Source organism: Ovis aries, chromosome 3 (genome assembly GCF_016772045.2).
Source record: "Ovis aries strain OAR_USU_Benz2616 breed Rambouillet chromosome 3, ARS-UI_Ramb_v3.0, whole genome shotgun sequence".
Lineage (NCBI taxonomy): Eukaryota > Metazoa > Chordata > Mammalia > Artiodactyla > Bovidae > Ovis > Ovis aries.
The window spans coordinates 44,985,911-45,010,471 of NC_056056.1; the positions used below are offsets into that span (position 1 = coordinate 44,985,911).

Sequence of the window (24,561 nt, forward strand, 5' to 3'; positions counted from 1 at the left end):
TCCTGAACCCCCCTCCCACCTTCCACCCCATATCATCTCTCTGGGTCATCCCAGTGCACCAGCCCCAAGCATCCTGTATCCTGTATCGAACATAGACTGGTGATTCGTTTCTTACATGATAGTATACATGTTTCAATGCCATTCTCCCAAATCACCCCACCCTCTCCCTCACCCTCTCCCACAGAGTCTAAAAGTCTGTTCTATACATCTGTGTCTTTTGCTGTCTCACATACAGGGTTATCATTACCATCTTTCTAAATTCCATATATGTGTATTAGTATACTGTATTGGTGGTTTTCTTTCTGGCTTTCTTCACTGTATAATCGGCTCCAGTTTCATCCACCTCATTAGAACTGATTCAAATGTATTCTTTTTAATGGCTGAGTAATACTCCATTGTGTATATGTACCACAGCTTTCTTATCCATTCATCTGCTGATGGACATCTAGGTGCACTGTTCACTTTTAAGCTTTAAATACTTATTTCTTGGTCATGCTGCATAACTTGTAGGATCTTAGTTCCCCAAACAGATATTGAACCTGGGCCCTCAATAGTGAAAGCACCAAATCCTGACCACTGGATTGTCAGGGAACTCCCTAACTTTAATACTTATTCTTTTAAATCTGCATATTCATTTTGGTGGTACATTAAACATCATCTGTGAAAGGTAATGAGCTCCCAGGAATAGCAAGTCTTTTATTTTATTGAATAGATCTTAGATGCTACAGACAGGATATGTACAAATTTGTAAAGCTGGATCATGGCCAAAGACTATCAGTGTTTGTCATCTTTTGTTCAGTGGAAGCCAATTTCACTTAATAGTGCTAAATGATGTTACTAATATAAGTCAGTTTGACAAACGATAAACTAAAAATTTTCATTGAGAATGACAGAAACTAAGTGATTCATTCTTCTGAATATTTTTTTTTTGAACTTCCAATTAGTAACAGTTTAAATAAAGCCATTCACTAGGTAATCCTGATTGGGTGGCAGTAAAGGTTTAATCTATATGACACTTTTCAAATATATTTTCATTTATATTGTCTCTTTAGACTCATTACATGCCATTTAAACCTTGTACAGTAAGTATCCAAAAAGATGAACAACACAAAAAAGGACTGTATATCTTACAATGTCTTCTTGTGCCATGTGGCTCCCAGACACATGATTCTAAACAACTAAGCATGGTACAGTTAGTGAAAACTTGATGAATGGGCATCAGGGGGTAGATCCATGTTTTATAGGGTTTGAAGCTTATACTTCTTAAGAAAAACAATTTAATAGACCTAGAGAATATTTAATAAAGTAAGTCATAGACAAATGCTACATGTTATCACTTAGAAGTGGAATCTAAAAAATAAATATATATAACAAAACAAGAAAAGACTCATGGAAAAGAGACTAATGGTTACCAGTGGGGAGAGAGAAGGCAGGGAGGGGCAAGATAGGAGTACAGGATTAACAGCTACAAACTACTATCTATAATAAAGGTAACAACAAGGATATGTTATACATCACAGGGAAATATAGCCATTATTTTGTTAATAACTTTAAATGGAATATAATCTACAAAAATGCTGAATCACTATGCTATACACCTGAAATTATTATAATATTATAAATCAACTATACTTCAATTTCAAAAGAATTTAATATTTCTGGTATAAAATTAGGTACTGGAAGGACATGTAAAAATAAGACAGAGAAGCTTAAGCTTCATTAACTTTTGTAGTAAATTCACCTATACATCTGGCACATAGTAAATATTCCATAATTATATGTGGAATACTTTTTTTATTTTTGCTGTTCAGTCACTCACTCATGTCCAACTGTTTGTGACCCCATGGACTACAGCATGCCAGGCTGCTCTATCCTTCACTATCTCCTGGAGTTTACTCAAACTCAGGTGATCAAGTCAATGATACCATCCAACTATCTCATCCTCTATTGCCCCCTTCTCCTCCTGCCCTCAATCTTTCCCAGCATCAAGGTGTTTTCCAATGAGTCGGCTTCTTGCATCAGGGGGCCAAAGTATTGGTGCTTCTGCTTCAGCATCAGTCCTTCTAATGAATATTCAAGGCTGATTTCATTTATGGTTGACTGGTTTGATCTCCTTGCTGTCCAAGGGACTCTCAAGTCATCTTCAGCACCACAGAATTCAAAAGCATCACTTCTTCAGTGTTCAACTATCTTTATGGTCCAACACTCACATTTGAACGTGTCTCCTGAAAAAACCATAGCTTTGACTATATGGACATTTGTCGGCAAAGTGATGTCTCTGCTTTTAATATGCTGTCTTGGTTTGCCATAACTGTTCTTCCAAGGAGCAAGTGTCTTTTAATTTCATGGCTGCGTTCACTGTCCACAGTGATTTTGGAGCCCAAGTAAATAAAGTCTGTCACTGTTTCCATTGTTTACCTATCTATTTGCCACGAGGTGATGGAACCAGATGCCATGATCTTACTTTTTTGAATGTTGACTTTTAAGCCAGGTTTTTTCACTCTCCTCTTTCACCATCATCAAGATACTCTTTAGTTCTTCATTGCTTTCTGCCATTAGGGTGGTGTCATCTGCATATTTAAGGTTATTGATACTTCACCCGGCAATCTTGATTCCAGTTTGTGCCTCATCCAGCCTGGCATTTTGCATGATGTACTCTGCGTAGAAGTTAAATAAGCAAGGTGACAATATACAGCCTTGATGTAATCCTTTCCCAATTTGGAACCAGTCCATTGTTCTATGTCTGGTTCTAACTGTTGCTTCTTGACCTGCATACAGATTTCTCAGGAGGCAGGTAAGGTGATCTGGTATTCCCATTTCTTGAAGAATTTTCCAGTTTATTGTTATCCATACAGTCAAAGGCTTTACTGTAGTCAATGAAGCAGAAGCAGATGTTTTTCTTGAATTCCCTTACTTTTTCTATAATCCAAGGGATGTTGGCAATTTGATCTCAGGTTCCTCTGCCTTTTCTAAATCCAGCTTGTACATCTGGATGTTCTTGGTTCACGTACTGTCAAAGCCTAGCTTTCAGGATTTTGAGCATTACCTTGCTAGCATGTGAAATGAGTTTAAATGGGTGGTAGTTTGAACATTCTTTGGCATTGCCCTTTTTGGAGATTGGAATGAAAACTGGCCTTTTCCAGTCGTGTGGCCACTTCTGAGTTTAAAGTTTTGCTGGCATTCTGAATGCAGCACTTTAACAGCATCATCCTTTAGGATTAGAAATAGCTCAGCTGAAATTCCATTACCTCCACTAGCTTTGTTCATGGTAATCCTTTGTAAGGCCCACTTGACTTCACACTCTGGTGTCCGGCTGTAGGTGACATACCACACCATTGTGGTCATCCAGATCATTATGACCTTTTCTGTATAGTTTTCTGTGTATTCTTGCTACCTCTTTTTAATTGCTTCTGCTTCCATTATGTCCTTATTGTTTCTGTCCTATATTGTGCCCATCTTTGCATGAAATGTTCCCTTGGTATCTCTAACTTTCTTGAAAGGATCTCTAGTCTTTCCCATTCTATTGTTTTTGTCTATTTCTTTTGCATTGTTCACTTAAGAAACAAGTAAAAGACATGAAAATGAAATATATAACCAAGTGGCTTTTACTTTTTTGACTCTTTTAGAATTATTTCCCAGGGATATATGAGCTTATTTTAATTATATCCAACATTTTAACTAAATTGCAACTCTAAAACTATCTAAAAGTTAAAATAAATGTAGCCAGAAGATAGCTGGTTGAGGGGTAATATAGATACTAGACCTTATTAATAGATGTGTTTTATCAGGCTATAAAGATTTGTGAACTCACACTGAGAGGCATGGAGTTATAGAAATATACTGTCTACTGCATCTTACTAAAAACTACATTCAGATATATAAATAGTGAGAAGGCCCACGGAAATATTAAGAAGTGAAAATCATGGTACAGATACAATATCACCTCAAGACCTGTTAAGCCTTATTACCTTCTTGAAATTAATGACCCAGATTTCCAATAGAATGAAATAATTAATAGAAATCACAGAAATGAGGAGTGAGAGGCAGAGAACATGTTCCAAAAATAATTCGTGGACCAGAGATCTCATCGTCAACACTTACATCACTGTTAAACATGAAGAACTAACATTAGTAACTCACCAAAAAAGGGGATATTTTTTATGGGTAACTTTCTTTGATTCGTATGCTAATGATTTTATATAGTCTTAATGTTAACTAGAATAAGTCTTAGATATTCTTGACCATTTACTTTGTCAAGTTCCATGAAAAATCTTATGGGGATTTTGATTGGAATTCTACTAAACTTTACAAGTTATTTTGGGTCAGAATTGATATATTTATAATCTATAGTCTTTTCAGCCATAAGCAGGTATATAGTCTATCTTTATTTTAAACAGATGTTCATTTATGTCACTTACTAATGGATGGTAGTTTCTTCTTAAGTGCAGTGTATATGTTTTGCTTATTTTCAGTGAATACTCATATAAAATTTTTGCCAGAGATGAAAAGATAGGGAAAAGAGGCCACTTTAACTTATTCTTTATGGCTACTATAACATTGATATAAGCTGAGGCTTGTTAGCAGTCAAGTGTAAGTAAGGTGATAGAATTTCTAAGACTATAGATGCACTTATATAATACTGTATAGCAACCATACTTCAAATTTTAAAAAGTTGCCAAAATATTAAATAATATACTAGCAAATTGAACATGGCAATATATTTTAAATTACTGCTAATTTCTTTATTGAATATAAAGATCTATTATGAAAGCATCATGGCATTCTTGGATTATCAAAAGAAAAACAACATGATTTTTTTCCATTGATGCACATGTAAATTGTTTCTGATTTTTTATTGTTTTAAGTATTGCTGCCAGTGTAAAATCTCTATTCATATCCTGAGCCAATTTAACAAAATTAAATTTTATCAATTAGACCTAGAAAAGACATTATTTATAAAGGACAACTCTCCCATACAAAGGCTGCCAATAGTTACATTACTTGAAATACCAAACTGACATATTCTGCACTAAGACTTTGCTTTCCTAAAAATATGATCAAACTCCTAAATTACCAAATGGTTTCAATGAAAAGAAAAATCTCTGAAAAAATATTAAATATGTACTTTAGGTGTATAATAATTTCCATCTTATTCTAGTTGAAAAGATTCCCTGAGTATATTGTTTCTGACTTAAAGTGACAAGATTTCTATTGGAGCTTAGTAAGTCAGTCAATCAGTAGATTGTAAATGCTATCCCTTCATCCATAAGATATTTGAAGCAGCTAATACTTTTCAGTATTAAGACAATACCAAAGCAGCTATGTGCTGCTGCTGCTGCTAAGTCACTTCAGTCGTGTCCGACTCTGTGCGACCCCATAGACGGCAGCCTACTAGGTTCCACTATCCCTGGGTTTCTCCAGGCAAGAACACTGGAGTGGGTTGCCATTTCCTTCTCCAATGCATAAAAGTGAAAAGTGAAAGTGAAGTCGCTCAGTTGTGTCCAACTCTTCCTGACTCCATGGACTGCAGCCTACCAGGCTCCTCTGTCCATGGGATTTTCCAAGCAAGAAAACTGGAGTGGGTTGCCATTGCCTTCTCCGAAGCAGCTATGTAACCCTCATCAAATATCTAACAGCCTTTGGGACAAATGATAGATATTTGAGCAGGTTGAGAAAATAACACTTCTGTACTCAGTAAGAATTCAGTAAGAACTAGAACTAGATAATATATGGTACCTTTGATAATTCATTGTGGTTGTTCAGTCACTCAGTCATACCAACTCTGTGACCCCATGGACTGCAGCAAACCAGCCTTCCCTGTCCTTCACTATCTCCCAGAGATTGCTCAAACTCATGTCCATTGAGTCAGTGATGCCATCAGAGCATCTCATCCTTGTCATCCCTTCTCCTCCTGCCTTCAATCATTCCCTGCATCAGGGTCTTTCCCTTGAGTTGACTCTTCGCATCAGGTGGCCAAAATATTGGAACTTCAGCTTCAGAATCAGTCCTTCTACTGAAAAAACCATAGCTTTGATTATATGGACCTTTGTCAGCAAAGCAATGTCTCTGCTTTTTAATATGCTGTCTAGGTTTATCATTGCTTTTCTTTCAGGGAGCAAGCATCTTAAATTTCATGGCTGCAGTCACCATCTGCAGTGATTATGGAGCCCAAGAAAATAGTCTGTCACTGTTTCCATTGTTTCCCCATCTATTTGCCATGAGGTGATGGGACCAGATGGCATGATATTTGTTTTTTCAATGTTGAGTTTTAAGCCAGCTTTTTCACTCTCCTCTTTCACGTTCATCAATAGGCTCCTTAGTTCTTCTTGGCTTTCTTCCATAATGGGGGTGTCATCTGCATATGTGAGGTTATTGTTATTTCTCCCAGCAATCTTGATTCCAGCTTGTGCTTCATCCAGCCTGGCATTTCCCATGATGTACTCTGCATATAAGTTAAATAAGCAGGGTGACAATATACAGCCTTGACGTACTCCTTTTACTATTGGTACCAGTCTGTTGTTCCATGTCCTGTTCTAACTGTTGCTTCTTGACCTGTATCCAGGTTTCTCAAGAGGCAGGTCAAGTAGTCTGGTATTCCCAACTCTTGAAGAATTTTCCACAGTTTGTTGTGATCCACACAGTCAAAGTGTAGTCAATAAAGCAGAAGTGGATGTTTTTCTGAAATTCTCTTGCGTTTTCTAAGATCCAACAGATGTTGGCAATTTGATCTCTGGTTCCTCTGCCTTTTCTAAATCCAACCTAAACATCTGGAAGTTCTCAGTTCACATACTGCTGAAGCCTGACTTGGAGAATTCTGAGCATTACTTTGCTAGCATGTGAAATGAGTGCAATTATTTGGTTGTTTGAACATTCTTGGGCATTGCCCTTCCTGGGGACTGGAATGAAAACTGATCTTTTCTGGTCCTGTGGCCAATGCTGAGTTTTCCAAATTTGCTGGCATATTGAGTGCAGCACTTTCACAGCATCATCTTTTAGAATTTTAAATAGCTCTACTGGAATTCCATCCCCTCCACTAACTTTGTTCATAGTATGCTTCCTAAGGCCCACTTGGCTTTGCACTCCAAGATGTCTAGCTCTAGGTGAGTGATCACACCATTGTGGTTATCTGAGTCATTAAGACCTTTTGTGTACACTTCTTCTGTGTATTCTTGCCATCTCTTCCTAGTATCCTCTGCTTCTGTTAGGTCCATACCATTTCTGTCCTTTATTGTGCCCATCTTTGCATGTTATGTTCCCTTGGTATCATAATTTTCTTGAAAAGATCTCTAGTCTTTCCCATTCTGTTGTTTTCCTTTATTTCTTTGCATTGATCACATAGGAAGGTTTTCTTATCTCTCCTTGATATTCTTTGGAACTCTGTATTCAAATGGATTTATCTTTCTTTTCTCCTTTGCCTTTCACTTTTATTTTTTTCTTGGCTATTTATAAGGCCTCCTCAGACAGCCTGTTTTTCATTTTTACATTTCTTTTTCTTGGGGATGGTTTTGATCACTGCCTCCTATACAATGTCACGAACCTCCATCCATAGTTCTTTAAGCACTCTATCAGATTTAATCCCTTGAATCTATTTGTCGCTTCCACTGTAAGGGATTTGATTTAGGTCATACATGAATGGCCTAGTGGTTTTCTCTACTTTCTTCAATTTAAGTCTGATTTGGCAATAAGGAGTTCATGATCTGAGCCACAGACAGCTCCCGGTCTAGTTTTTGCTGACTGTATAGAGCTTCTCCATCTTTGACTGCAAAGAATATAATAAGTCTGATTTTGGTATTGACCATCTGGTGATATCCATGTGTATGGTCGTCTCTCGTGTTGGAAGAAGGTGTCTCTATGACCAGTGCCTTCTCTTGGCAAAACTGTTAGCCTTTGCCCTGCTTCATTTTGTACTCCTAGGCCAAACTTGCCTGTTACTCCAGGTATCTCTTGACTTCTTACTTTAGCATTCTAGTCCCTATGATGAAGAAAGAACATCTTTTTTGGTGTTAGTTCTAGAAAGCCTTGTTGGTCTTCATAGAACCATTCAACTTCAGCTTCTTTGGCATTAGTGGTTGGGGCATAGACTTGGATTACTGTGATGCTGAATCGTTTGCCTTGGAAACAAACAGAGATCATTCTGCCATTTTTGAGATTGTACCCAAGTACTGCATTTTGGACTCTCGATGACTATGAAAGCTACTCCATTTCTTTTAAGAGATTCTTGCCCACAGTAGTAGATATAATTGTCATCTGAATTAAATTTGCCCATTCCAGTCCATTTTAGTTCACTGTTGCTAAGATGTTGATGTTCACTCTTGCCATCTCCTGTTGACCTCTTTCAGTTTACCTTGTCTTGGACCTAACGTTCCAGGGTCCTATGCAGTACTTTTCTTTACAGCATTGGACTTTACTTTCGCCACCAGACACATGCACACCTGGGTGTTGTTTCCACTTTGGCTCAATCAGCCTCTTCATACCTTCTGGAGCTATTTCTCTGCTCTTCTCCAGTGGCATATTGGGCACCTACTGATCTGGGGAATTTGCCCCTCAAAAACAGTATAATGTTATATATTATATGCAAAAGAGGTCGATGTAATATTTTTGGTAAATAAATGTAGAATTCCTTTGTAAGAAAAAATAAGTATTGCTGTCAGCACCAATCTGTTTTAATTTTATTTTTAATTGGAGGGTAATTTGATTTTTGGCTGGATAGCTATCTTTTCTTTTGACTCTCACCAATCTTGGACATAAGATTGATCACATCATTTCCTTAGGAAGAGTTTCCAAAAGTATATATATGCTAATTTTAAATTCTGATATATTAATTAAATATGCAATCATCAAACTTTTTCTATAAAGAACCAAATAGCAAATAGCATAGGTTTATGGGTCATGAAGCAAAATTGAGGTTATTATATAGGTACTTGAGAAAACAAATTTCCATAGATCTTTATTGATAAAACAAAATTTTAAATGTAATAATTATGATAGAAAGCAAATTTCCATAAATTTTTTTATAAAGTTAAAAATCTAATAATTGAGTATAGTTTTCATAATGAAGTTCTACACATGTAAATAATGGAGTTCTTTTGGGGGAATAAGAGTTGAAGGGTGCTATTCCTTATCAACAAAATCCATTGTAAATATTCATCTGTGGATACTGATCTATGGTGAAATTTATTTTCATTTTGCAAATTTCTTTCCTCATAGACAACTACTTCCAAATATTGATATATATGATATGAGTGTATGTATGGTTAATTGCACATATTCACTGACCAGAAGGCATTTTTAGAACTCTATTAGCTAAAGACTAGACTAGACTGCCTTTTAAGTCTAAATTTGGCAATAAAGGAGTTCATGATCTGAGCCACAGTCAGCTCCTGGTCTTGTTTTGCTGACTGTATAAAGCTTCTCCATCTTTGACTGCAAAGAATAGAATCAATCTGATTTTGGTGTTGACCATCTGGTGCTGTCCATGTGGAGAGTCTTCTCTTGTGTTGTTGGAAGAGGGTGTTTGCCATGACCAGTGCATTCTCTTGGCAAAACTCTATGAGCCTTTGCCCTGCTTCATCCCATACTCCAAGGGCAAATTTGCCTGTTAGCCAGGTGTTTCTTGACTTCCTACTTTTGCATTCCAGTCCCCTACAGTGAAAAGGACATCATTTTGGGGTGTTAGTTCTAAAAGGTCTTGTAGGTCTTCATAGAACCGTTCAACTTCAGCTTCTTCAGTGTCACTGGTCAGGGCATAGGCTTGGATTACTGTGATATTGAGTGGTTTGCCTTGGAAACGAATAGAGATCATTCTGTCATTTTTGAGATTGCATCCAAGTACTGCATTTCGGACTCTTGTTGACCATGATGGCTACTCCATTTCTCCTAAGGGATTCCTGCCCACAGTAGTAGATACAATGGTCATCTGAGTTAAAGTTACCCATTCCAGTCCATTTTCGTTTGCTGATTCCTAGAATGTCGATGTTCACCCTTGCCATCTCTTGTTTGACCACTTCCAATTTGCCTTGATTCAAGGACCTAACATTCCAGGTTCCTATGCAATATTGCTCTTTACAGGATCGGACCTTCCTTCTATCACCAGTCACATCCACAACTGGGTACTGTTTTTGCTTTGGCTCGATCCCTTCATTATTTCTGGAGTTATTTCTCTATTGATCTCCAGTAGCATATTGGGTACTTACTGACCTGGGGAGCTCCTCTTTCAGTATCCTGTCATTTTGCCTTTTCATACTGTTCATGGGATTCTCAAGGCAAGAATACTGAAGTAATTTGCCATTCCATTCTCCAGTGGACCACATTCTGTCAGACCTCTCCACCATGACCTGCCCATCTTGGGTGGCCCCACACGGCATGGCTTAGTTTCATTGAGTTAGACAAGGCTGTGGTCTGTGTGATCAGATTGGCTTCTTTTCTCTGATTATGGTTTCAGTGTGTCTGCCTGATGCCCTCTCGCAACACCTACCGTCTTACTTGAGTTTCTCTTACCTTGGACATGGGGTGTCTCTTCACAGCTATTCCAGCAAAGCGCAGCCACTGCTCCTTACCTTGGACGAGGGGTATCTCCTCATGGCCGCCCCTCCTGACCTTGAACATGGAGTAGCTCCTCTCGGCCCTCCTGCGCCAGCGCAGCCACTGCTCCTTGGATGTGGGGTTGCTCCTCTTGGCCGCCGCCCCTGACTTCAGGTGTGGGGTAGCTCCTCTCAGCCGCTGCCCCTGACCTCAGGCTAGATAGCATATTAAAAAGCAGATACATTACTTTGCCAACAGAGGTCCGTCTGGTCAAGGCTATGGTTTTTCCAGTGGTCATGTATGGATGTGAGAATTGGACTGTGAAGAAAGCTGAGCACTGAAGAATTGATGCTTTTGAACTGTGGTGTTGGAGAAGACTCTTGAGAGTCCCTTGGACAGCAAGGAGATCCAACCAGTCCATTCTAAGGGAGATCAGTCCTGGGTGTTCTTTGGAAGGACTGATGCTAAAGCTGAAACTCCAGTACTTTGGCCACCTCATGCGAAGAGTTGACTCATTGGAAAAGACCCTGATGCTGGGAGGGACTGGGGGCAGGAGGAGAAGGGGACGACAGCGGATGAGATGGCTGGATGGCATCACCGACTCGATGAACATGAGTTTGAGTAAACTCCGGGAGTTGGTGATAGACAGGGAGGCCTGGCATGCTGCGATTCATGGCATTGCAAAGAGTTGGACATGACTGAGCAAGTGAACTGAATTGAGACTGCCTTTTAATATGTTAGTACATTGTAAATTAATTACTTCCCTTAATTGAACCATTAGATAGAGTTTGAACTATGGACATTTCCTTGGCACTTGTATCAAGGTTGAAAAATGCCATGGACTGAAATATATTGCTGGGACTTTTTGTAAGAATGGAGATCTCACTTTTAGTTTTTGACAGTTCTAACTTTTAATTTTTACAGAAGGTGTGTAACACAGCCTGGTATTACTTGCAAGTCAAAACAATGTTAGTTTTCATTGAAAAACTTTATCACAATGTATGTTTCACAATAAGTACTATTTGGCTTGTAGTTTTAAACTGAAACATTTTCAAGTCTGCAAGGTGAGCTAATTCCAGAGCCATACAGACTTGAGTGGTTTAACACAGTTCTTTCAGCCATTTAAAAATGTAAACACTGATCTTTTTTAAAATTGAAGTATAGTTTCTCTCTATATATGTATAGTATAGTATAGCACATTCTTTTAGAGAGAATCTGTGTACAAAAAGCATATGTGTACAAAGGTGTACTTTTTTTATTTTACAATATTGTATTGGTTTTGCCATACATCAACATGTTTTAATTATTGCATTCTGTGCTTTACTGTTCTACATCTGTATTTTGCATCTCTCAAGAAAAAGTGGATGTTGGCTCTTCATGTGATTAAACATAATAGAATGGGCACAGGTAAAAGTTGATAATCACTAGTGACTTTGTGCCAGGCACTGTGTAAGCCTTATATGTGTCAAAATGTTAGTTGCTCAGTCATGTCTGACTCTTTGCAACCCATGGACTGTAGCCCGCCAAGCTCCTCTCTCCATGGAATTCTCCAGGCAAGAATACTGGAGTTGATAGCCATTCTCTTCTCCAGGGGATCTTCCCAACCTAAGGATGAAACCTATGTCTCCTGCATTGTAGGTAGATTCTTTACCATCTAAGCTACCAGCAAAGCCCCTTACATAATTCTCATAGCTCTCCTAAAATACTATGACCTCCTTTATAAATGAGGCAGATGCCTGAAGAAATTCAGCAAGCTGTTGAAGCTCACCTAACTAGTGACAGCAGAGCCAGGCTTAAACCCAGGCCATTGGACTCCAGAGTCCCCTGTCATGTCTATCATTCCTGAACTTTACAGGACTAGTAGGTGGTGGGTTGTTGAGTTAGCTGAATGTAACCTTTAGAAAAACTGTGTAAATTGATTTTACAACAAATGGGGAACTTTAAAAGAAGGGAAATATATAAATAGATTTTTTTTGACTGAAATAAAAGGCACTGGGGACTTTGTAAAAATAAAATAAAAACTGAAGTATAGTTGCTGTCTATATAGTATAGTATAGTATACTATAGTATATAGTATCATATATATATGCTATATATAGTATATATAGTATATAATATATAGTGTATATAGTATATGCAGTATATAGTATACAGTATATATATAGCATACAGTATATTATATACTATATACAGTATGTATAGTGTATATGCAGTATATACTATATATATTATATACTACACTATACACTATACAGTACAGTATAGTATATACTGTACTATATACTATATAGTATAGCATATATGCTATAGTATATACATATAGTATACTATATATAGTATACTATATACTATTATATATATAGTATATATAATAGTATATAGTATATATACATATATGCTATATATATGCTATATATATACTATATAGCTATATAGTATAGTATACTATAGTACTATATATATATATACACACTATATATAGTATATATAGTATAGTGTGGAGTACAGTACTATACTATACTATATGCTATATATACAGTACATATATACTGTATATATACGATAGTATACTATATAGTATATATACTATTGTATATATACAGTATATATGTAGTGTGTGTATATATAGTATATATACTATAGTATACTATAGGTAGTATATATATAAAGTATATATATATACTATACTATATACTTTATATATATATACACTATACTATATATACTAGTCTATATATACTATATATAATATGAAGTGAAGTGAAGTTGCTCAGTCGTGTCTGACTCTTTGCGACCTGTGGACTGTAGCCCACCAAGCTCCTCTGTCCATGGGATTCTCCAGGCAAGAATACTGGAGTGGGTTGCCATTTCCTTCTCCAGGGGATCTTCCCAACCCAGGGGTCGAACCCAGGTCTCCCGCATTGCATGCAGGCGCTTTAACCTCTAAGCCACCAGGGAAGCCCCATATATATATATATATATATATAATACAGTGATTCACAATTTTTACAGGTTGACTCTATTTATATTTATTATAAAATATTTTTATATTCCCTATGTTATATAATATATCCTTGTATCCTGATTTATACCTAATAGTTTACACTTCTCAATCCCTTATGCCTATCATGACCTTCTTTCCTCTCCATTGGTAACTAGTTTGTTCTCTGTATTTGTAAGTCTACTCTTTTGTTATATTCGCTAATTGTATTTTTTATATTCCACATATAAGTAATATCATCTAGTATTTGTCTTTCTCTGTCTGACTTATTTCATTTAGTATAACAACAAAACAAAACAAAAAACAAAACTACGGAATGGGAAAAATTATTTGCATATAATATGACCAATAAGAGGTTAATATCCAAAATATATAATTAGTCCACACAACTGAACATCCAAAAAGAAACAACCTGATTATAAAATGGGCAGAGGAAGTGAACAGTTTTCCAAAATTTAAGAAAATGCAGACACCCATGAAAAGAGGTGCAATCATCAGGGAAATGCAAATCAGAACCACAATTAGATAACATCTCACAGCTGTTGGAAGGGCCATCATCAAAAAACACAAATGACAAATGCTGGCAAGGATGTAGAAAAAAGAGAATCTTCATACACTGTTGGTGGGGATGTAAATTGGGGAAAACAGCATAGAGTTTTCTCATAATAACTAAAATAGAACTACCATTGTTGCTGTTCAGTCACTAAGTTGTATCCAACTCTTTGCAACCCCATGGACTGCAGCATGCCAAGGTTCCTTGTCTCTCATCGTTTCCCAGATTTTGCTCAAACTCGTGTCCATCAAGTCAGTGATGTCATCCAACCATCTCATCCTGTCATCCCCTTCTCCTCCTGCCTTCAATGTTTCCCAGTGTCAGGGTCTTTTCCAGTGAGTCAGCTGTTCACAGCAGGTGGCCAAAATATTGAAGTTTCAGCTTCAGCATCAGTCCTTCCAATGAATATCCAGGGTTGATTTCCTTTAGGATTGACTAGTTTGATCTTGCTGTCCAAGGGACTCTCGAGTCTTCTCCAACACCACAGTTCAAAAGCATCATTTCTTCATTGCTCAGCCTTCTTTATGGTCCAGCTCTCACATCATACACGACTATTGGCAAAGTCATAGCTTTGACTAGATGGACCTTGTCGGCAAAGTGATCTCTCTGCTTTTTAATATGCTGTCTAAATTTGTCATAGCTTTATGACCCAGCAATTCCATGCCTGAATATACATCTGAGAGAAACGAAAGCACTTATTTGAAAGGATACATTCACCCCAGTGTTAATAGCAACACTATTTACAATTGCCAAGATACAAAAGTAACCTAAGTGTCCATCAACTGATGAATGGATAAAGAAGACTACACACACACACATATACACATACACAAATGGAATGCTTCTCACCCCTAAATAAGAATGAGATTTTTGCCATTTGCAGCAACATTAATGGATCTGGAAGGCCTTATGCTAGGTGAACAGCATTGATAACTCAAGGCCTGTATAAAAGGCAGGCTATATTTGGCTAGTAAGCCATAGTTTACCAACCCCTGCTATAAAGTCTATATCCCCAGTAAATGTAAACACCTGTGTTCCCCCAAACTTTGCAACCAATAAGTAACAACTTAAAAAAAAAAAACTTGTGCAGTTTGAAATTACATTTTTAAACTTTGAATATTGGGAAACTAAAATATCTTTTCATGATTATGAAAGTGAAAGTCACTCAGTTGTGTCCAACTCTTTGCAACCCCATGGACTATATAGTCTGTGGAATTCTCCAGGCCAGAATACTGGAGTGAGTAGCCTTTCCCTTCTCCATGGGATCTTCCCAACCCAGGGATTGAGCCCAGGTCTCCTGCGTTGCAGGTCGATTCTTTACCAGCTGAACCACAAGGGAAGCCCAAGAATACTGAAGTGGGCAGCCTATCCCTTCTTCAGCGAATCTTCCCTACCCAGGAATTGAAGGGAATTCCTGGGGTCTCCTGCATTGCAGGCAGATTCTTTACCAACTGAGCTATCAGGAAAGCCCTGATAGCTCATGATTATAGGCCATTTATATTTCATCACTGAAAACTTGTTCATGTTCTTTTTACCATTTTATTGCTAAAAAATTCTCATTCCAGTGATCATTTTGTGTACCAAAGATTTCTAAGTCTTTTTTAGTAGCTCTGTCTACTGGTTTAGAATTAGTTTCCACTGTATTCTCTCACACATCAAACATTCCTTCCATATTGAAAGACCTGTTATTGCCTGATAGAACCGTGGTTTTTCAATCTTCTTTACATACATGTGTCAGATACCATTCATTTTCTGTTGGCTTACCTCCATTTTCCCTTCTAGTATAACTCTTATTTATCCTTCAAACCACAGATCAAGGATCATGTCCTCCTCTTTGGTTCCATACCATTCTTAACTCTACCATAAAACCCATCACACTAAGTTATTTGCTTTTGTTTAGTCGTCTTTCTCCCTACTGGACTCAAAGCTTGTTGAGAAATGGTACTGTAATTGACCTCTCTTTCCACAACAGTGCCTGGCACTTAATAGGCACTGATTATCTGTTGACTGAATGAATTCAAGATAATAGTAGTATTAATAATATTAACAAAATAATATGCACCAAGTGCATAAATATCAGAGACAATTTGTGTAATAATATTCCTTGTAAACTGCTTATCATAATGAACAACTGAATTTTGAAGAAGCTATCTGAGATAGTAAAATTTCATTATAGAAAACAGCAACTAAGATTTTTATTCCCTGAGAAAACTGAGTATATTGAACATTTAACAGCTTGTCTTTTTCCCTAAAGACTCAAAATAATTTATTTAAATAACTGCCACTAGTTATAGCCAGGATTTGCAATTCAAGAAAATTTGCTTGTACTAGAAAACTGAGAAAATTAAAATATAAAAAAGAATGTTCATCAGCCATGTCTGTTTTGTAATCTGAACAGTAAGTGCTTTTTTTCAAAATCTCCTTTGTAACTTGACTAAGATTCATTTTGGATTAATCTTTTATTTTGCTGTATTTCCAAAGGACATCCATTACCTTGCACTAGATAAAGGAGAACTAGCACTAGCTGAAGTGGCAAGAAGGAGAGCTAGTGATATTGATGCAGAGTCAATAACCTCTGGAGTTGGTAAGATTTAATGGTTTTTTTAAAGTGCTTTTTGTTTTCATCAATGCTTATTTGGTATCACTTCTATTTACATTTGTAGGGCATGGTTGGTTAATTTGAATTACTTTTTCTGTGAATACAGTGTCTTTAAAAAGAATTAAGCTTAGGTAAATAGTACAATGTGGATGTTTAAGTTGAAATTGTGTTCATCTATAGGTAACTCTTAAGGTAACTGAAAAGAAATTTCACTGGCTGCACACAGCAAAGGATATAGACTACAGATTCAGTTTAAAAAAGTTAATAAACAAACAACAAATAGCAACAACAAACCTTAGAGAAAAGTTATTTCCAGAGTTACCACATTATATTTAAGTATATTAAGTTATATATTTATTTGTTTTTTTATTTTTTTTAATTTTAACTTTTACTTTATTTTACTTTACAATACTGTATTGGTTTTGCCATACATTGACATGAATCCACCATGAGTGTACATGAGTTCCCAAACATGAACCCCCTCCCACCTTCCACCCCGTATCATCTCTCTGGATCTTCCCCATGCACCAGCCCCAAGCATCCTGTATCCTGTATCGAACATAGACTGGTGATTCGTTTCTTACACAATAGTATACGTGTTTCAGTGCCATTCTCCCAAATCATCCCACCCTTGCCTTCTCCCTCAGAGTCCAAAAGTCCGCTCTGCACATCTGTGTCTCTTGTGCTGTCTCACATACAGGGTCATCATTACCATCTTTCTAAATTCCATATATGTGTGTTCGTATACTGTATTGGTATTTTTCTTTCTGGCTTACTTCACTCTGTATAATCGGCTCCAGTTTCATCCATCTCATTAAAACTGGTTCAAATGTATTCTTTTTCGTGGCTGAATAATACGCCATCGTGTATATGTACCACAGCTTTCTTATCCATTCATCTGCTGATGGACATCTAGGTTGTTTCCATGTCCTGGCTATTATAAACAGTGCTGCGATGAACATTGCGGTACACATGTCTCTTTCAATTCTGGTTTCCTCAATGTGTATGCCCAGCAGTGGGATTGCTGGGTCATAAGGGAGTTTTATTTGCAATTTTTTAAGAAAGCTCCACACTGTTCTCCACAGTGGCTGTACTAGTGTGCATTCCCACCAACAGTGTAAGAGGGTTCCCTTTTCTCCACACCCTCTCCAGCATTTATTGTTTGCAGACTTTTGGATTGCAGCCATTCTGACTGGTATGAAGTGGTACCTCATTGTGGTCTTGATTTGCATTTCTCTAATAATGAGTGATGTTGAGCATCTTTTCATGTGTTTGTTAGCCATCTGTATGTCTTCTTTGGAGAAATATTTATTTAGTTCTTTGGCCCATTTTTTGATTGGGTCATTTGTTTTTCTGGAATTGAGCTGCATAAGTTGCTTGTATATTTTTGAGATTAGTTGTTTGTCAGTTGCTTCATTTGCTATTATTTTCTCCCATTCAGAAGGCTATCTTTTCACCTTGCTTATAGTTTCCTTTGTTGTGCAGAAGCTTTTAATTTTAATTAGATTCCATTTGTGTAGTTTTGCTTTTATTTCCAGTATTCTGGGAGGTGGATCATAGAGGATCCTGCTGTGATTTATGTCGGAGAGTGTTTTGCCTATGTTCTCCTCTAGGAGTTTTATAGTTTCTGGTCTTAACATTTAGATCTTTAATCCATTTTGAGTTTATTTTTGTGTGTGGTGTTAGAAAGTGATCTAGTTTCATTCTTTTACAAGTGGTTGACCAGTTTTCCCAGCACCACTTGTTAAAAGAGATTGTCTTTAATCCATTTTATATTCTTGCCTCGTTTGTTGAAGATAAGGTGTCCATAGGTGTGTGGATTTATCTCTGGGGTTTCTATTTTGTTCCATTGATGTATATTTCTGTCTTTGTGCCAGCACCATACTGTCTTGATGACTGTGGCTTTGTAGTAGAGCCTGAAGTCAGGCAGGTTGATTCCTCCAGTTCCATTCTTCTTTCTCAAGATTGCTTTGGCTATTCGAGGTGTTTTGTATTTCCATACAAATCTTGAAATTATTTGTTCTAGTTCTGTGAAAAATATCGCTGGTAGCTTGATAGGGATTGCATTGAATCTGTAGATTGCTTTGGGTAGTATACTCATTTTCACTATATTGATCCTTCAGATCCATGAACATGGTCTATTTCTCCATCTATTAGTGTCCTCTTTGATTTCTTTCACCAGTGTTTTATAGTTTTCTATATATGTCTTTAGTTTCTTTAGGTAGATATATTCCTAAGTATTTTATTCTTTTTGTTGCAATGGTAAATGGAATTGTGTCCTTAATTTCTTTTTCTACTTTCTCATTATTAGTGTATAAGAATGCAAGGGATTTCTGTGTGTTGATTTTATATCCTGCAACTTTACTATATTCATTGATTAGCTCTAGTAATTTTCTGGTGGAGTCTTTAGGGTTTTCTATGTAGAGGATCATGTCATCTGCAAACAGTGAAAGTTTTACTTCTTCTTTTCCAGTTTGGATTCCTTTTATTTCTTTTTCTGCTTTGATTGCTGTGGCCAAAACTTCCAGAACCATGTTGAATAGTAGTGGTGAAAGTGGACACCCTTGTCTTGTTCCTGACTTTATGGAAATGCTTTCAATTTTTCACCATTGAGGATGTTTGCTGTGGGTTTGTCATATATAGCTTTTATTATGTTGAGCTATGTTCCTTCTATTCCTGCTTTCTGGAGAGTTTTTACCATAAATGGATGTTGAATCTTAACAGACCCATCACAAGCACAGAAATTGAAACTGTAATCAGAAATCTTCCAGTAAACAAAAGCCCAGGTCCAGATGGCTTCACAGCTGAATTCTATCCAAAAATTTCGAGAAGAGCTAACACCTATCCTACTCAAACTCTTCCAGAAAATTGCAGAGGAAGGTAAACTTCCAAACTCATTCTATGAGGCCACCATCACCCTAATACCAAAACCTGACAAAGATGCCACAAAAAAAGAAAACTACAAGCCAATATCACTGATGAACATAGATGCAAAAATCCTCAACAAAATTCTAGCAACCAGAATCCAACAACACATTAAAAAGATCATACACCATGACCAAGTGGGCTTTATCCCAGGGATGCAAGGATTCTTCAATATCCGCAAATCAATCAATGTAATTCACCACATTAACAAAATGAAAAATAAAAGCCATATGATTATCTCAATAGATGCAGAGAAGGCCTTTGACAAAATTCAACATCCATTTATTGAATATTTATAATGTTTAAATATTATTTAAATGTCTAGTTTTTGAAATTTTGTTTTTTAAATTATTTTATATTGGAGTATATTTGATTAACAATGTTATGTTTCATGTGTACAGCAAAAGTGACTCAGTTATACATATACACATATCCATTCTCTTTCAGATATTTTCCCATATAGATTATTATAAAATATTGAGTTCCCTGAGCTATACAGTTCAGTTCAGTCACTCAGTTGTGTCCGACTCTTTGCGACCCCATGAATTGCAGCATGCCAGGCCTCCCTGTCCATCACCATCTCCCGGAGTTCACTCAGACTCACGTCCATCAAGTCCGTGATGCCATCAGCCATCTCATCCTCTGTCGTCCTCTTCTCCTCCTGCCCCCAATCACTCCCAGCATCAGAGTCTTTTCCAATGAGTCAACTCTTCTCATGAGGTGGCCAAAGTACTGGAGTTCAGCTTTAGCATCATTCCTTCCAGAGAAATCCCAGGGTTGATCTCCTTCAGAATGGACTGGTTGGATCTCCTTGCAGTCCAAGGGACTCTCAAGAGTCTTCTCCAACACCACACTTCAAAAGCATCAATTCTTCGGTGCTTAGCCTTCTTCACAGTCCAACTCTCACATCCATACATGACCACAGGAAAAACCACAGCCTTGACTAGACGGACCTTAGTCGGCAAAGTAATGTCTCTGCTTTTGAATATACTCTCTAGGTTGGTCATAACTTTTCTTCCAAGGAGTAAGCTATACAGTAGGTCCTTGTTATTTATATATTTTTTATGTAGTAGTGTGTAATGTTAATCCCAAATGCACGATATTTCTGTTTATCAACTTTGTATCCTGAAACTTACCCACTTATAACCTCTAGTAGTTTTCTGGTAACACATTTAGGATTTTCAATGTATAGTATCATGTCATCTGCAAAGAATGGCAGTCTTACTTCTTTACCAATTTGAATTACTTTTCTTTTTTTTCTGATTGCATGGTTAGGATCCACAAAAATATGCTGAATAAAAGTAATGAGAATGAACATCTTTTTCTTGATCTTGATCTTAGATGAAATGCTTTCAGCTTTTCAGTGTTGAGAATTTTAGCTGTGAGTTTGTCATATATGGCCTTTATTGTTGAGGCAGGTTCCCTCTATGCCCACTTTCCATAGTTTTTATCATAAATGAGTGTTGGATTTTGTCAAAAGTTTTTTTCTGCAGCTATTGAGATGATCATAAGGTTTTTATTCTTCATTTCTTAATGTGGTGTATCACACTGATATATTTGCAGATATCGAAGAATCCTAGTATCCCTGGAATAAACCCCAGTTGATCATGGTGTGTGATCCTTTTATTGGATTTGGTTTGCTCGTATTTTGTTGATGACTTTTGTGTTCATCAGTGATACTTGTCTGAAATTTTCTTTTTGTGTGTGGTATCTCTCTGGTTTTGTTATCAGTGTAATGGCGGCCTAGAATGAGTTTGAGAGTGTTCTATCTGCAATTTTTGGGATGATTTTCTAAAGGATAGGTGTTAACTCTTCTCTGAATGTTTGATTGAATTAATCTGGTCCTGGAATTTTTGTTAGCAGGTTTTTTAAAAAAATCACATTTTCAGTTTCAGTACTTGTAATTGGTCTGTTCAAATTTTCTATTTCTTCATGGTTCAATCTTGGAAGGCTAACCATTCTAAGAATGTGTCCATTTCTTCTAGGCTGTCCTTTTTGTTGGAATATAATTGCTTAGTCTCTTATGGTCCTTTGCATTTCTGGAATGTCAGTTGTACCTTCTTTTTCCTTTCTAATTGTATTGTATGAGCCATCTCCTTTTTTTTTCTTGAGTCTTGCTCGAGGTTTATCAATTTTGTTTATACTTTCAGAGAAACTAGCTTTTTCATTGATCTTTTCTACTGTTCTGTTCTCTATTGCCTTTACTTCTGTTTCAATCTTTATGGTTTCTTTTCTTCTAGTAACTCTGGGTTTTGTTTGTTCTTTCTCTAGTTGCTTTAGGTATAAGATTAGGTCCTTTATTTCGGATTTTTCTTCTTTACTGATGTAGCAATTTTATTGCTCTGAACTTGCCTCTTAGAGGTGCTTTTGCTGTGTCCCATAGGTATATCAATTACGTCTATCTGGTCTGTCATTTAAAGCCTGTGTTTACTTATTTTCTGCCTAGAAGAGCTTTCCATTGATGTAAGTGGGTGTTAACATCCCCCACTATTGCATTACTGTTCATTTCCCCTTTTATAGCTGTTAGCATTTGCCGTATGTGCTGAGGTGCTCCCAGCTTCCCTGGTGGTTCAGTGATAAAGAATGCACCTGCCAATGCTGGAGGTGCAGGTTCAATCCTTGGATCAGGAAGATGCCCTGGAGGAAGAAATGGTACCTTTTGGTATTGTTGCCTGGAGAATCCCATGGACAGAGGAGCCTGGAAGAATATAGTCAGTCCATAGAGTCTCAAAGAGGCAGACATGAGAGAGCTCAGTCCAACTCCTTGTGACTTGATAGACTGTAACCCACCAGGCTCCTCTGTCCGTGGGATTTCCCAGGCAACAATACTGGAGTAGGTTGCCATTTCCACATCTCACAAATCTTCCCAATCCAGGGACTGAATCCACGTCTTCTGTATCTCCTGCATAGCAGGCAGATTCTTAACTGGCTGAGTCATCAGGGAAGCCTGATGTTAGGTACATGTATATTTACAATTTTTATATTTTCTTCTTGAATTGATCTCTTGATCATTATGTAGTTTTCCCTTATCTCTCATAACAGTCTTTATTTTAAAGCTTATTTGTCTGATATGAGTATTGCTATCCATGATTTCTTTTAATCCCCACTTTCTACCTGTGTATGTCCCTAGATCTGAAGTAGGTCTCTTGTAGATACATGTATATGAGGGTTGGTTAGGTTTCTTTTTTGGTATCCATTCAGCCAGTCTGTGTCTTTTGGTTGGAGCATTTAATCCATTTACATTTAAGGTAGTTGTCATATGTATGTTCTTATTGTCATTTTTTGTTTGGATTTGTTCTTTCCTCTTGGGATTTGATGACTATCCTTAGTGTTGTGTTGGACTGCTTTTTCTTGTGTCTGTATATGTTGTAAAATTTTCTCTCTTGTGGAATTTTGGAGTGTGGTTCCCATGAGGTTTTAATATAGCAGTCTATATATATGTATAAAGATTGCTTTAAGTCGCATTTTAATTTCAAATGCATTTCCAGTATTCTGCATTTGTACTTTCCTCGTGACTGCATATGTGTCATGTGTGTCTGTGGATGCTTTCTTATCTTTACTGTATATTTGCTTTTATCTCTGAGCTTTTCCATTCATAATTTTTTCTTGTTTCTAAGTGTGACCTTTTCTTTTCCACCTAGAGAAGTTCCTTTAGCATTTATTGTAAGGCCAGTTTGGTGTTGGTGCTGAATTCTCTTAGCTTTTCCTTATCTATAAATATAGACCCTTTTATTTCTCCATCAAATCTGAACAAGAACCTTGCTTGGTAGGGTATTCTTAAAAGGGGTAGATTTTCCCCTTTTATCACTTTATATATGTTGTGCCTCTCTCTGCTGGCCTGCAGTTTCTGCTGAAAAATTATCTGATATCTTCAAGGGTATTATCGTGTATGTTATTTGTTGCTTTTATTTCATTGCATTTAATATATATTCTGATTATCTTTTCCTTGTTTAATTAATATGTCTTGGCCTTTGTTTAATTAATATCCTCCTTGGGTTATCCAGCCTGAGATTCTCTGCACTTCCTGGACTGGAGTGAGTGTTTCCTTTCCCATGTTAGGGAAGTTTTTGGCTATAACTGTCAAATATTTCCTCAGGTCCTCTCTCTCTTCCGTTTCTGGAAACCTTATAATGCCAATGTTGGTGCATTTAACATTATCCTGTAAGTCTCTGAGACTGTCCTCATTTCTTTTCATTCCTTTTTCTTTACTCTGTTCTGCAGCAGTGATTTCCACCACTCTATCTTCCAGCTCACTTATTTGTGCTTCTGCCTCATTTATTCTGCTGTTGAGTCCCTCTTAATTTTTCCTTTCAGTTACTATATAGTGTTCATTTCTAAGTCTTCCAGCTCTTCATTAAACCTATCTTGTATCTTCTTGGTTTGTGCTTCCATTCTTTTTCCAAATTTTATAGCATGTTTACTTTCATTACTCAGTTGTTTTTCAGGTAGATTGCCTATTCTAGATTTTTATCTTATTCTTTGCTGGACCATACATCTCTACCATCTAATTTTGTCTGACTTTCTGTGTTTGTGATTTCCTTTCCACAGGGCCATAATTCCTATTGCTTCTCATGTCTGCTGCCTGGTGGTTGAGGTTGGTACAGGAGCTTGTGCAGGCTTCCTATTACTAAGGACTAGTGCCTGCCCACTGGTGGGTTGAGCTGGATCTTCTCCCTCTGGTGGTCATGTCAAGTGGTGTGTTTATAGGTGGCTGTGAGCTCACTACAACTTTAGGCAACCCATCTGCTGATGGGTGAGGCTCTGTCCCACCCTGTTGGTTGTTTGGCCTGAGGCATCCCATCACTGGAGCTTGCACGCTGTTGGTTGTAGCCAGGTTTTGGTGCCAAAATGGCGACTTTATGCCAATCAGTATTCCCTGAGGCCTCTGCCACCAGTGTTCTTGCCCCCACAGTGAGCCATAGCTGATACCCGCTTACCCAGGATACTCGCTAAAACCTGCAG

General features: G+C 37.2%; 1 protein-coding gene across 10 annotated transcripts in view; it reads left to right on the forward strand.

Moving 5' to 3' along the window:
• The window catches only part of WDPCP (WD repeat containing planar cell polarity effector), a 727,433-nt gene that overhangs the window by 549,894 nt on the left and 152,978 nt on the right, over window positions 1–24,561 (forward strand). For 9 of the 10 annotated variants that reach the window (XM_060412062.1, XM_060412070.1, XM_060412069.1 and 6 more), the window contains one exon: window positions 16,557–16,659. The exons of the other annotated variant lie outside the window; for it this stretch is intronic. In XM_060412062.1, coding sequence (XP_060268045.1) covers window positions 16,557–16,659 — 103 coding nt within the window. The remainder of the gene's footprint in view (window positions 1–16,556; window positions 16,660–24,561) is intronic. 10 annotated transcript variants of the gene reach the window in all.